Source organism: Parasteatoda tepidariorum, chromosome 1 (assembly GCF_043381705.1).
Source record: "Parasteatoda tepidariorum isolate YZ-2023 chromosome 1, CAS_Ptep_4.0, whole genome shotgun sequence".
NCBI lineage: Eukaryota > Metazoa > Arthropoda > Arachnida > Araneae > Theridiidae > Parasteatoda > Parasteatoda tepidariorum.
In genome coordinates this window covers 64,250,099-64,266,104 of record NC_092204.1, presented here as the reverse complement: position 1 = coordinate 64,266,104, position 16,006 = coordinate 64,250,099, and the positions used below count along the sequence as shown (strand labels likewise).

General features: G+C 30.8%; 1 protein-coding gene across 1 annotated transcript in view; it reads left to right on the top strand.

Annotated features, from left to right (window-relative positions):
- The window catches only part of LOC107436106 (paternally-expressed gene 3 protein-like), an 11,396-nt gene extending 5,668 nt beyond the window's left edge, over window positions 1-5,728 (top strand). The window contains exons 3-6 of the mRNA XM_071185589.1: window positions 420-492; window positions 1,957-2,017; window positions 3,135-3,283; window positions 4,437-5,728. Coding sequence (XP_071041690.1) covers window positions 420-492; window positions 1,957-2,017; window positions 3,135-3,283; window positions 4,437-4,696 — 543 coding nt within the window. The 3' untranslated portion in view covers window positions 4,697-5,728. The remainder of the gene's footprint in view (window positions 1-419; window positions 493-1,956; window positions 2,018-3,134; window positions 3,284-4,436) is intronic.
- Window positions 5,729-16,006: the final 10,278 nt, after the last annotated feature.

Below are 16,006 nucleotides of genomic sequence, written 5' to 3'. Positions count from 1 at the left end.
GAAGATAATCATCAACTATATATATATATATATAGTATTGGTGAGTATTATATCATCAAAATTTGATGAATCATTTACAAGGAAATCGAGATTGAAAATGCAAAATTCCGTTTGATTGACGTATCAAACAAAGAGAAGGTGTAAGTTAATTATAGGAAACTTCTTTAAGCTTTGTACAGAACTCAAATTAATTTTAATATTTTAAACCTTACTGTACTCAATTGTTAATTTTCAGACTTTTGATAGACCTCTCACGTTTCTTCGTATTAAATTTGCGAAACCAAATTTGTATGCTTTTTTTTAATTATTTAAAACCAAGATTCTAAAAATATGTAATTATAGCAATGATTACGGAACACCTTTTGATGTCTATGTTACCAAGTGTTTTACTTAATACATTTTTTTTAAACAAAAATTAGGGCACAACTGTAACACCAGAGCCCATAGAAATGCCTGAAGTTACCCTACCTCCAATACCAGAAATTAAACCTAGTAAGTATACTCGTCCGATCAATTTAAATTTTTTAAGCTCAAATGAATTTTAAACTTCTAATTATTGAATATCTACCGGAAAAAAATATGAATCTAAAAAAAAGGCATAATTATATGAGTCTTCATATATAATTATTATATGAAAATTCTTCAATCTAAACGATTATAATAGGAGTACATTTTGAAAAACTTTAAAAAAATAACAAAACAGAAAACAGAGAGAAAGAGAGAATATTTTAAGTTTAATTCATGTAATTAGCTGCTTTCTTTCGCTCAGGTGGTAATTTTTTTTTCTTTTCCCTTTAAGCCTATTGAAATTAGAAATAAATAATAAAAAAAAACATTAGTTAAAAATAAAACCAATTTATCAGAATCTGTTCGTCCCGCAGTGGACTGATCGTTAAGACACGGTTCACAGCAGATCACTTAAGTCAAGCATCACTGGTTGAGTTCAGTGTGCTGGTGGGTGACACCACTAGGATCAGTCTGCGTAGGGACCGAGGGTGTGCGGTATTGATCCTCGTTAAACTGCTCTATCATAAAGTGCTCGACTTCGCGTGCAGGTTGTCGGGCTACCGAAGCATGGGTGCCATCCTCTCTGCAAAGGATCAAAATTGTGATGGAATATCTTCGGATCATCCTCAGGGATGTTTCCCAGACCGTTGCCAATAGCCCATTGTGTAGCTCTAGCGCGACGTAAATTAACAACAACAGAATCTGTTCATATTGCATTAGTTTAGATAGTTTTCCACTCATGTCTTTCACGTTGTTCTACAATTTTCAAATAGGTTTTGCAGAAGTCTGTATCGTGGGGTGCATGATGTGACCATGTTTTTTTTAAAAATAAATATTGAAAGAATGTTGATTACATATTTGTCGATCGTATTATATCCAAAAAATAGTTAAAATTTTATGGCTAACATGTTTTATGCTTAGAGGGGACTAAGATTTATTCATGCTTAAAGGGGCTTGCAGAGGGGACTGAAGATTAGTTGTCACTAAAGTGCCTAAAACAGGAGAGTGCCAAGTCATTTTCCTACTTTAAGATCTTAAGTGATAAATTATCTTAGAGATACAGGCTTATAGTTTGCTTACTATAAACATCAAAGTTCAGATTCTGTTAAACCATTATACTGTTCTAATTTGCCTCAATCTTAAATTGGTGCTAAGGTAAACTGAGCTATCGTTCTTCTTAAACTTGATTTTACGAACTCGGCGTACACATCATTCATTTTAACGCTTTGATAAGGTTGCAGTATATTTGCACTGTTGCTTAAGTACGATTTTTCTGAGAACGTACCATTTAACTCGCATATGAAATTAGTGAATGCACCTATATGTTTTCATTGAATAATAATTAATTTCAGATCCTTTATGAGATCTAATATTATAATTGTAATTTTATCCTCTTCATGATATCAATGATTGAAATATTTCTTACTTAAAATTGGTTTCTTATTTTAGAACAAAAAAGTGATGTAATTGTCGCTTGCAAAGACCAAGAGTCATTGCTAGGAATTGTAGCGTAAGTTAAAAAAAACTAATATTTTAAAATAGATATATGTTTTACTTTTTGTTAAAATTGAGTTTTAAAATTTGTATGGTTATTAATTGGACTATTTTAACGATATTAAATTATTTTTTCATTCGATTATTTAATGGTTTTTACCAGTGATACTTTTTTTCAGCAATGCTTTTTTTTATGAATTATGTTATTCATTGTCAATGCTATTCTTTACTATTAGTATATTTATTGTTTTGACAGGATGAGTAATCAGATTTTTCAAAAAAAAAAGTATCCTTTAAGTACTATTTAAGAAAAATATTTTTAATCACTTTCCAAATACATATATATATATATATATATATATATGTATTTCANGTCTGATAATTTCTTTTTATGTTGTTTAATACCTTACTATGTGTTGTATATTGTGGGTAAGTTTCATAAAATTCCATGTGTAATTTCTTGAGTTATCGCGATTTTTGTGAATTTTCCTTAATTTATGATAACCAGTGTATATATATATATATATTAAGGAGAAAGGTGGATAAAAAAGTATAGATATCTGCTACTTTTCACTTTAATTCTAGTATTTCTAAATTTTCCATAGAGCTTACCTATGCACCGTCGGTTCTTCCCCTACTAGTAAAATATATTAGGAGGTTTGTTTTTTTTCCAGAAAAAAAATGTTATTTATCAGAAAGTAGTGCATCTATGACTTTTCAAGAATGATATATTGTGCACAATTAAACAATGAATGTCTTTATTAAATCACATTTTGGGGGGGGGGGACAGTAAGCCTTTAAATTTAAAGCCACCAAGCCTTTAAACTTTAGCGTTTTAGCTACCCAGTCTTTAGCTTATCTTTATCCTAGTGATTGTCTAAGGTTCTCTAAAACATTGGACGCTCAGATGTCCAACATTCGTTTTTAGGTACGATTAAGCCATTAAAAAAAAGGAATAAATAAAAGATATAATTTTAAAGCAGGATTTATTTCTTAGTAATTTAGAAGTGATTCTTCAACGTTTAACATCAAGAAGCGAAATTTTAGTGTAACAAAATCTGCTACTTGTTACAGTTTTTATACCTCTCGATCAATAATGATTTACTGTCTTACGTTGTAAAATTATTTTACAGGGAAGCTTTCTATTTTGATGGTGAACCACTAAGACAAACAACTTGTGTACCGTATGGAGGAGATATATATGCTAACAAGGATCTTACCCTTACTAAAGATATAGAGCCTGAGGAAGAATTTAAATGCCCTGATGGATTTCTTATTTTCAGTAAGATTAATGGCAATTAAACATTTGTGGTGAAATACATTCATATCTCTTTTTATTAAGAAGTTGTAGGAGTTGCCTCTGCCGCTCTTTAGGTTGTTACGTTTATTATGTTGTTACGTTAGGTTGTTACGTTTATTACGTTTATTAGGCTATATATTTATGTTACGTTTTGTTTTGCTGTACAAAAATTATAAGACTTATAAACTTTAAATTACGAAGGTGTGTAGAAAAATGTGCAGAGAGTACAATGGAATAGAAATATTTAAGATTCAATAATTTAGTTCGAGAATTGTTAGCTGGTAGCTGGTAAACTAGGAATAAAACATACCATGCAGGTTGCAATTATTATGGCATTAAGGACTATTTTTATTTATAAACATCGCACGAAAGTTTTTTGTAATTTGAATTTGTTCGAAGTTATTCTTATTTTAAGTTATTGCCATTTTGAGCTAAATTTTTTGTGTGACACCATTGTCTTTTAAAATCTGTAATTGCTTTATTAAGCTACTTACGTTATTTTATGCCATAAAACTGATAATTTTCTCAAAAATAATTAGTTTTTCCGCTAACAAATCTAGTGGAAAATTTTGCGGACGAATAAAAATAAAGCTATATTTTTATATTTAAGCAACTGTATCAATCAATCAATAATTAACGCAACTTTGGTGTACTACGTGTCTCTTGGATGATGGAAAAAATGAAATGAAACGTAACATGATGCAGCTAACATTATTTTGACACCGAGTAGGAAAACAAAATCTGAGGAAAACATTTTTTCAAGTATTGTAGCCTATTCTTCTCTTTTGTAATCCAACTGTTGCCAATTTTGAAGCTGATTGCCGTTGCTATCTTTAGATATTTGAAATTCTCAAGGCCCATTCTCACTGCATACGATCCACACATTTTCGATCGCCGTCCACGAATAATGAGAATCTGATTGGTGAAATATATTTTCATGAGAAAAACTCATCAATCAGACTCTCATTTTCTCTCAACTTCAATCGGAGATGTGTGAATTGCATAAAAAAAGAAAAATCCAATTCTTCCGATAGAAAGTAAAATGCATTACGGTAATGTTTTTCCGAATAATATTTAGAGGTGATTCTAAAGTATTCTTAATTTTTTTCTAAGTACTAATGTAGTTTTTTTTCAGATATGACTTGGCATGTAGAAGATAGATTGTTGAAAAAATTCGATGTATCTTGTAGAGAGCTGAAAGCTGATTGCATCAAAAAAGGAGAAAAGAAAGATGTTGAAAATTCAAGCGTTAGCATGGAATGCGAGAATAAATCAGCCATGAGCAGTTTCAAAGCGAAGAAAAAATCAGAGCTTGATTATGTAGTGAGCAGCATTTGTCAAGTGCTGGATGTGACATGCATAGTACCGAAGGTTGTCCCTCCTAATTTTGGCTAAAACGTCTGGAGAAAAACGGCAAATTCCACAATCCTTAAAATTTCAAATTTTATTTTTAAATACTTATAGTTCAACAGTTAAATATCAAATTTCTTGTAGCAACACTAGAAAAACTCCTTACGCCAAAATGAAACATTCCGCCACAACAAAGTAAAATGTTTACTAAGTAAAATAATATTAAAATATATATCAAAAATATTTATTCTACATACTAATAATTTCACTGAAAATCGTTCTATTTGCTGATGGTTTTTCTTAAATATTAGAGCTTAATTTTTCGACTTTCCACGGAAATTTTGATTTTTAATTGCAGGTTGGTAGGTGCATTATTTACGTCGCACTAGTGCTGCACAATTGGCTATTGGCGATGGTCGGGAAGCATTCCTGATGATGATCCAGAGACATGCCATAATTTTGTGGGGCCATTTCCTCAATTTAGACATAGATCTGAAGGGGAGGGAAAGTTTCTTTAGATCATTGTATCTATGGTACTACTCAGTGACCGATCATAGGATTTTCGATTCCACTGACTTTACGAGCACGTGTATCACATGTGGTCGGTGGATCTTAGTGGAGTCGAGGATCGGACCGGAGTTAACTTGATCCTAGCACGCATTTTGGAGCCGTTTAAATAATCATGTTTTTAGCAATTTTGGACCGTTCCGCTCCTTGTCAGTAAAAATAAGCAATTTATAATTGTTAGCAAAAATAAGCAATACTCTCCATGGTTACGTAAAAAAGACGCAGAAATCCCACTCTTGATTTTCTCTCTCTCACGTAATCTAGTTTTAAGAATTTTAGGGTTAAATTCAATTAAAAGGTTTAACCGTAATTTGCTTCTTTATTCATTATTTATAGTAATGAAGAAAGATATTTATTTTATTTATTAATTTAAAGAAGTGTTTATTTATTTCATAAACCTTTCAGAAGATGAATTTTCAGTTAAGCCTATTTTAAACAGAACAATTGAACCATGAAATGATTTATATTAACTCATAAGCATCTATCTATTCAGATGATGCCCATGGTTAGCACAACTATACTTTCATTTTTTCAACGACTTAGCGTCGTTCTTATTTTCTTCTATTCGCTATGAGACTTAAACCACTTCTTTTATTTTCTTTCCATTCATCCATATCTTCAGCATATTTAATTGCTCACATAAGTTTATTTGCTAATAAGTCTACTATTCCTTAAGAAGTTTTCAAGGTTTATCCTCTGCGGAAATAAATCCTGATCTTTAAAACACCTTTTAGGAAATTTTTTCTTACATCGAAGTTTAATTTTTATACCAAAATGAAAACTTTTTGAAGCGTAAATTTTTAAAAGGAAGTTTTAGTAAATTTTATTTCTTATCTTACAATAAGGTTTGAAAATAAGATTTTTTTAGTTCTTTACGTAAGCATTGCTCATACCTCCTTTCTCTCCTTATCAGCAAACCTTGCATCTCCTATCACAACCTCCTACCTCAATAAACGCTTATGTGCTATATGCTTACGTGCCAAAAATCAGCCGGTAAAAAATAAAATAATTAATTTTAACACACCGAAGGGCATTCTGTGTCGAAAAAAATGTTAAAATTTTCCTTACTCCTTGTTTCAACTTTTTTAAAAAATTCTATTCATTTATTTATATCTTATTTCTTTCTTTATTCTGCTAATTTTTTTTCTTTTTAAGGTTCTGTCTCGACTTTTGCTTTTGCTGATTTTATAGCAAAAGGACCACACAATTCCAAATATGATCCCCGTTTCGCTTATCAACCAGCGCTTTTTGAAGATTGCCCCCCCCCCCTGATCACTTTTCGATAATTTTATGGCCATGAATTTCATTAGGGTGGAATTATTATTTTAATAGTTGAATTTCAGTAAAAACATAATGCATATTAATATAATATGTAATAAAAGTCGTACAGTAAATCTTTCTAACTTTCTTGAAAAGGGCATCTGGTATCCCTTCCATCCTTATCCATATTTTCCTTAAAGCTCTCTTAAATTATTTTCATTATTCTAATGAGATTAAGGGAGGAGAAGAAGAGTTAAAAGCTGGAACGTGTCATAATATAGCAAGAAAATTATTGAAGAAAAAAAAGAATTTTTTTTTTTTGTGAAAATTTAAAGGGTAAATTTTTTAAAATCTCCCTCCTTATTAGATCTCCCTCCTATTTCACCTTTTTAGTCCCTCAGAAGAAATTTCACGGTTAAATTAATAATTTTTTTCATCTAAATTAAATTCAAAATTATCGAAAAATGATATATTGTTGGGTAAGTTCCAGAAAAAGTAGGATGGGGCTGAGATAGGGCTCATATTTCAATTCTGGAGGTCGTTCTACACAAAAATCAGCCAGAAACTCGATTGGTGGCTAGATCATGATCGTCGTTAGAGGGGGGGGGGAGGTATATGTCTTCCGCAATACTTGGAAAAATTTCTACTAAAGTTCTCAATACTTGAGAAATTGAAGAAAATTTTCATGAATTATCATTGAATTTAACTCATAAAAAGTAAAAGAAAAAAGAGGTAAATCTTTTTTCAGATGTTCAGCAAATTTAAAAATTATTTATTTTTATATGTGACAAATTTAGATGTAACTGTATTATTGAGATATAACTACGTATGTTAACTGTAAACACTTATTTTTGATTGCCAGTTTTAAATAAAAATACAACTCATAAAAATAAATAAATTTAAAAAAAACAGGAGGGTAAAGTATTTATTTTAAAAAAAAAGATACTTACTTTGCCACACAACTTTTAACCGTCGATTGCATTATTTCATATTAGTCCACTTTGTCACCAAGTAAACGCTAATTTTGGCTGATATTTCTAGACAAATTTATAAATTAAAAAAAGAAAGAGGGAAAAAACTTTTTTAAAAATGGGCGAGAACAGAAAGTATTTATCTAAAGAGAAAGCTACTAGTTAATATTTTTATTATTACTTTTTTTAACTGTTTAGTGTGTTTTTTTATATTAAAAAAAATGAATTTGAATTTCAGAGAAAAAAAACTGAGCACATGAACAAGTTTATTTAATTTAAATTATTACGGTCTTTACAGTCCGTCTTTTTTTATTATCTAATTAATTAACATAATTCATTTAACTTTTTGCCAATAGCCAAATACATTTATGGTAACAAATGTAAGCATTCTCAACAAAGGAAACTTAAATAAGACATCGGTTAAAAATAATTATTTATTTAATAAACTAACTTTGAAGTTAAAAGAGTTTTCAAATACATTTACTGGGGAGGGGAGAGGATGAAATACCAGAGATAATTTCAAATTCATTCTACCAATCTCTTGACTAAAATATAGATGGCAGCACCAAAATACTTACTTTATTTTTTTGTAGATTTCTTTAATAATAAATAACGAGAATCTTCCTCAAGAGAATATCTTCAAATAAACAGAATACCCTTAAAATATGTTTTTAATTTCTGAAATCATTTTTAAATTTTAATTTCGTCAGCAAGAAATTTTCTTTGAAAAAGACATATAACTCTTTTCGAATTTTACTTACATCGAGTTTTAATAGATGGCAGCACCAATACACATCTTTTTACGTCTAGTTCACGGAAAATATATTAGTTTTTAAATTTCAAACTTCGAAAAGGATCTGAAAAGCTTTAAAAAGTGTTATGTTATTGTAAATTATCATTTTATGCAATATTTTTTCACGCTATGGAACTTTTGAAAAAAGCATAATATCTAATAATCTATTTTTTTGGACCAAACAGAGCCATAATTTTGCTATTACTACTACTGCAAAGTGAAAAGCTTATAATGAGCTGCTGTCATAATTTTTTTTTTTTTTAGATGAAGGCCCCTTTCCCACAAAAATGGGAAAAACTACTTCATTTTCTTGCTCTAATAATTTTTTTAAAATTTAAATTGATTTTTTAATTTAAGCGGGCCTTTTTCTGGTCGTGAAATGCCGGCGTGACTGGGAATTCACACGTGGCATGTTCGAAACTAGGTAAATGGTAAACCGTAAATGGTAAAATTAGGTAAACCGACACGAAAGATGATGATTCAAATTATTAACCAGCCATACACAAAAAATTTATATAGCTCCATGCTTTCGAAGCAATACATATGAATGTGATTAAATAATCGATTAATTACTTTTAGAATTATAGCTAAGCTATTCGAGCACTTTGTTCAAATTTTACATTTCGTCTTTTAAAATCACATACTTTAAAATGATGGCGAGATTTGTAAATCTTACGATTCAAAATCTTTCGAATGTAATTAAATATGTACTGTTGAAAATGTAATATAAAATTAATAAAATTATTTATTGCTCGGAATTTTTTTGAATAAATGAATATTTTAATTGGTTGTAATTATTTTTCGTTCTTCTTAAAAAAGTCTCGAGATAGGCGAAATGAAGTGAAAGTGACAAAAAATGGATCCAAATTTTTAACTGATCTACTACCTAAACTATAGAGACCATATTTTGAGTATCCAGAATCCAAATCCATCAAAAAAAGACTCGTTTATCCAGATCCACATGTGGCATGTTCGAAATTAGGTAAATGCACACTTTTGTATTTAACACTTTTGAAAGCACATTTTTGTATTTAATTTTTTGGTACGTTTGATTTTGTACCTTAAGATATCGTCCGTAGTAATTAATTAACATATTTAAGAGTTAGGGTTTCGGATCATTGAGTCCAAAAACTTAATCATTAGATGCGATCGGATTTTTGCAGTCAATCTTAAGTACTTCATCATTTATGTGAAATTAGATCAAAAGTTAATTCTGTTTGTTAGCTTTTATTTTTTGCATTGCTCACACAAAAAATGAATTACATTTAATTTTTTACCGAAAAAAATTATTAGTTTAAAACATGTATAGTGACGTAATATATTGATTGGAAATAAAAACTTCATTTTCATTAGTCCCCACACATGTTTCATTTCTCCAAGAGGGTTCACCAGGAAATATAATTATAAACAGGAGGTTTCATTTCTCCAGGAGGGTTTACCAGGAAATATAATTATAACCAGGAGGTTTCACTTCTCCAGGAGGGTTCACCAGGAAATATAATTATAACTAGGAGGTTTCACCAGGAAATATAATTATAACCAGGAGGTTTCACCTGAAAATATAATTATAAACAGGAGGTTTCATTTCTCCAGGAGGGTTTACTAGGAAATATAATTATAACCAGGAGGTTTCATTTCTCCAGGAGGGTTCACCAGGAAATATAATTATAACCAGGAGGGTTCACCAGGAAATATAATTATAACCAGGAGGTTTCATTTCTCCAGGAGGGTTCCACACATGTTTCATGTGAGAAGGAACGATGGGTACATGCTTCTTATTGGATAAAACACACTTGTTAATAGGGTAAATTAACAGTAAATTTAGTTGAATTGAAACAGTAACAAAATTAGGAAAGAATGTATGAATTCCATTTATGTCTCTAATAATTATATCTCCAACGTTATTCCTATTGTTATCCTCTTGTTTCATCTATAAGGTATGCTCAATGCTCAATGTATAAAAGCTGATAGATTCGAATTTGCAAGTAATCAAAAGCGGTTTGCTTCAAATGATTTCTGAAAGCTCTTAATGCGGTTGTTACACAGACCAGAAAGTTGTAATTAATATTTCACATTAATTATTCCAGTTTGACGTTTTAATGATTTGATATCTCATGGCTCAATGACTTCAATAAAGTGTACGAATTTAATGAGTTGTATTAAAAGCCAGTTCACGCTTGGGGTTGAACAGACTTGCATTAAGGTGAATTATGGGTCGTCTCGTGGCAGGTCAAGTGGCATATTTAGGTCAAAGTGTTTAGAACAAAAGAAAGTTGCTTTGGCCTCTTTGTGTGGCGAACTCCACCCTGAATATCAATAAACGCGAAATCATCTCGTTTTTTCGTTCCGTTGAATGGACATAATTCACACTCAGTCAGTTTTCGATCTTTTACTCACCAAGGAAGTTCGGTTCTTGAGGTTAATGTTCTTTATTGCAATTTTTTAAACTGAATAATTCCTCTTTTTAACACCATGCATTTTTTTATTTTATTTACGCGGTATTGTTTCGTTAAACTGGCACTTTTGTTTATTTTTAGAAATATTGCCAGAAAACAATATGTTTTTTTCCTGATCTAATCTGAATTTAATTTTGGCAAATTTCGCAATCCGCACTAATTCTTCTTCTGATTTCTAAGTTTCTTTGTTTATAAGGATTTAAGATATCTATCAGATAGACGTGGGAACGAGTATCGATATCGTCCGCTTTCATTTGCCATAAAAAAGGGCTGTATAATTTATTTATTAAACTATTGTTCGTGTGCATTGTTACTCAAAACTATAATGTTCCCATGGGTAAAATTCCACATTATTTCTCAAATGATAACTAAATTGAAAACTACATTTTACTATATTTTCAATTGTATGTATGCAGTTGGGTATATGCAAGAATGATCGCAAACCGGCTAAATCATGTCGTTCTAAATTCCTTTACTATTTTCTTTTATTTTAAATAATGCGGAGAATTTTTTCCTTGTTTTTTAGCCGAATTATGGTTTTCTTTGAAAAGAAAACTGAAAAGAATGCTATATATGTTAAAAATGGTTGTTAGGGAAACATATAACGAAAACTATATTAACGAATTTAGTAATTTTACTTCGATTTGAAAACCATGATGAGAAATACTAAGGTATTTTTTTAAAAGTATATTTTTTAAAATTTATAAATACATACTTAAAAAAATATAAATTTTTTATTGAATTTTACTTGAAATGATTTCATAAAGGCAATTGAAATATTGAATAAATAAAGGATTATTGATTGGACCTAAATAATAATTGAAGATTTCAAAAATCATTATTCGTTAAAAAAAGCCCTTATTCTCGAAACCTCTTTAATTGTTCCACAGAATCCTAGGATTTCACGTCGTACTATTTGGAAACTGCTCTTCTAGTTTCTTCAAGTCATAATAAATTAAATTTAAATTCTTTCTCAGGAAAAGACACTTTGCTTAAATTAACGTTTTTCCCAACAACAAAATTTATTTAATGTTTAGATGTTGGTTGCATTTGCTGTATATGTCAGATGTTTTCTGTGTTCGAATCCATCAATGGCTGGGCGATACGAATTCCGCACACTGCTCACACCGACCACAGTGCTGACGTAAAATATCCTCAATGGTAGACAGATTATGGGTTAGAGTCCTCTTGCTATCAGACTAACCGTGGGAGGTTTTTGTGGTTTTCCAATCCATGTAACGCAAATGTGGATTACTTCCAACAAAAAAGCCCTCCAAGGAGGAAACTTTCTCCCAATACTTGATCCTGGAGCTCCCTTGTCTTCTGGATGGGGTTCAAAATTACAAGGCTACGGCGGTGAACATTGGTAACAGTTAACTCAAAATTGGGTCGTCTGTTCAACGACAGTTATAAAATAAAATAGGAAGTTTTCTGTTAATTATCCTATTTAATGTAATTACCATAAATGGTACTCTATATCTGCGTCTCCCAATTTTTTTCAGCTGTGGAACCCTAAAGGATTGACAGTTATGAAAACCTTTTTAACGGCCGCTTTATAAATAATAGGGCATATAAGAGCAATATAAAAAAAAGTGTGTGTTCTTATTTTTTATATCCGTCTTTAAATAGCTGACCCAATTTTGGGTTTACGACGACTAATGTTCAACTCTGTAGCCTTGTAATTTTGAACCCCATCCAGAAGACATAGAAACTCCGGGATCAGTACCCCCAGAGGTATTGATTTGTGATGGGAACATGGAGGACTTTGCGACTCGACAGATTTAACGTGCATAAGTCCCCATTTACTACACAGGGAGTCTTCGGCCGGCGGGGATCGAACCCACGAATTCTTGGACATGGGCCCAGTGCCCAACAAACCAGGCTATCCCAGTCCAAATAAAATGTGCAGAGACAATTATGAACGTATTAAATAATGAAAGACTAAACAAATCGGAAATAACATTTGATATGTTTCCAGCACTCAAAAACAGACGCACATTTTCAAGACTTGTTAGACGTGAATGAGGAGAAACAAAAGTGATTTAAAATTTAAAACGTAAAGTTGCCTAAGAAAAGTAAAGGTGAGAAACAAAACTAAAAAAATTATAGTAGGCAAGAGAGAAAAAAATTGAAAAATAGAACAAGGAAAATCACAGTGGCCGAGTGGGGTAAATCAGGGTAAAAAGTATTTCCGCGAGCTTTGGAGAGGTAGGGAAGAATTAATGTCGTTAACAAGGGAATCAAAATTCATATAAATAAAATAAGATTCCAACGTGTAAAGATGAGCGAAACAGAACCAACATTCCTATGAATAAAATGAGATTCTAGGGCATCAAGATGGGCTGATGTATTTTTTTGAAGTAAATGAAGTAATATCTTCATCATCTAATAACCGCTTCAGTTTCTTGGAACTATTTATTCAATAAAAACCAATTTATTTTGAAAATATTTAAAAAGAGGAATTTATTTTTTTTAAATTTTTTTTTCTCACTAATAATCTTAAATTAAGTTTCATATCCGACAACTGAATTTACTTTAAGCAGTATCTAATATAGTTTTAAATTTGTTTGTAGGGTACATACATGAGCGAAAATGAAACAAGCCTTATTATGATTTTTGTTGCAATAAAAGCTAAAAGAATTTATAAGCGCTGAAGATGGTTACCAGGGAAACATGCTCCCCTATTAACAAATTTATTTATTTTACTGAAAAGCTCGATAAGAAATATTAATACAATTTTTTATAATGGTATACCTGCAAGTGACGTAGTGTGGGTATCTCGACCCAGATCGGTTGTTGAAACGTGGCATTTGTTCACGTTAGCAACTGTTCTTTCCATTCTATTTCGAGTAAGCCAATCCCGTCAAATATCAATTCTCTTAAGTGACTCATTCTATATTCTTTCACAAAGATTTCAATTTTTTTTACTATATATTTCTTACTTAACACAAAGACATGAAGCCATGTAAAACATAAGCAAACTAATTATGCATCGAAGTCGCCAGGTACACAAAAAAGAAAAAAAAATATCACGGTTACAATAAAATACATAAACAAATAATAAATCTAAGTAAAAGACGTAGACGAGAAAGAAGTATATTCCAATATATTCGATGTGTGATACTGCTTTGTATTTAAATAACTTCACGTTACTTAACATTCTAATTTATCTTGAGAAACTTAGCTCGACTTTAACACGCCATTTTGCTTATAAACGATCAGCCCGTGTTGACGTTATAGGTCTCACGTGTGGGTATGCATGGTCTTCTTCTTGAAGTGCAAGTACCCAATTGCAGGTTCTTTTCATTATATAATCAAGATATTCGTATTAGAAAAATAATATTTTTTAAACAAAAAAATTTGGTATTTATTTTTCATTAGCATTTTACTTTAAATAATTTTCACAAAAACAACTGAAATAATCAATAAATAAATTACTAATTCGATCTAAATATAAATAAGGTTTCAAATATCATTTTTGTGAGGTAAACAAAAGCCCTAATTCCCGGAACCCCTTTTACTTTTCCACGGAACTCTAGGGTTCCGCAGAACACCATTTGGGAATGCTCTATATGATTGCATTCTCAAAAACTAAAAGTCAATTACAGTAGGGAACCGATTATCCGGAACGATCGGCACCATCGCTATTTCGGATAACTGATTTTTCCGGTTTTCTGAATCGCTACAAAAAGCCATTTTTTTATTGTTAAACCCAACTGAAAAAAAAAAATTCTGAAATAATCTTAAAAAGAAGAAAAAACGATGAAGTAATACACTAATGATTATTTCCAAAATGATGGTAAGGTAAATATCTTTCAAAATAGAAAGAAAAATCCTAAAATCTTATGAGGAAAAAACTTTTTTTTCAAAAAATGGAGGGAAAATTTATTGAATTTCGTTCCGGTTTCTTGTTTTCCGGTTTTCTGATTTCCGAATAACGGGTTCTGTACTGTACAAACAGCGCAGATATGAATTATTTACGAACGACTAAATCGAGTGGTACACTCTTCAATTCCAAGCTCCCTCCTTATGAAAGTGGATTATGCTTAGAAAAAAAATATCTAAGTAAAGAATGTCGAGCAGTGGGTTTTAACTTCAAAAAACATTAGTTGTAGGAACAACGGACAAATATTTCTGGAGAAATTTGCCTTTTCATATCATTTAAAAAAATACTTGTTTATAACATTTAATCTCTGTTTATTATTAATTACAGCTAGATTTAAGTAGGGCAATGAGAGGGCCGTTGCCAGGTTTACGTTTATTAGGTATTCTCTTAATTTATTTTTTTGAGGTGAGGGGTCACTGCAGGTTTTCTCTTCACAGATGTTTAAGGTTAAGGGTAGTCCCAACATATTAAAGATTTTCTCAACACACAGATGCCATTGCCCAGTAATCTTTAAATTTGCTTCTTAAGGTTAAAGATCATTGCTCGGTATTCCCTACACTGATATTTTTCATAATCTTAGTGGGAAAGTCGTAGCAATAATCAGAAGGAAAAATTAAAAAAATATTCACGATTGGAAGGAAGTTTGGAACTGAAGTTCGAACTATTTTATCTAGTCGCTTGTAATTATTCTATACCAACGTCTAATAAATTCATTATTGCTAGAGTAAAGCGTTTGCCATTGCCTTCAATAAAAATTTTTAACAGAAATCTTCTGCAATTCTACCAATTATGTTTGTCTTTTTTTATTTTCTCGGTGAAAATGATTGCATGCGTGACGTATAAGGAACATAAATGGGAGAACAAAGCTTCATTTGACAATCTTCACGTTTTCGTTAGTTATTATTATACACACTTTTAATTTCCCGGAGAAATAACTTTTCTAGCTACCGAGTGTTATGATGAGTTTCAATAAGAAAATTTAAGCCTAACGATTGGCAGTTAGTAAGACTGAAAGATCTGTAACTATTTCGGTCATTTTTCCACATTATATATTGTTATTACCAAAGAAGAAGAATAACTCAACAATGCTATTTAGGACATCATATAAACCATCACGGCTTCTACTACACTAAGATAGGAAGAAAAGAAAAAGAGAATGTAATAAAAGCAAACAAACTAGTTAAAAATAAAAATCATTGTTTTCTTTTCGAAAGTGTTACATTTCGGTTGATCGTTCACCTCTCAGCAGCATAATTTCATCAACTTGACAGTCACGCACAGTTGAGTGGAGTTGAGTTCAACGCCAGTCTCACTTTCCCTGAGAAAAAAAAAACATTTAGGTGATTTTTTCTTTCTTGAAAAGCTTATAAATTTTATAGCCACGAAATAATTCTTCCAATTGTCCATTTCGAGACTAGTTTT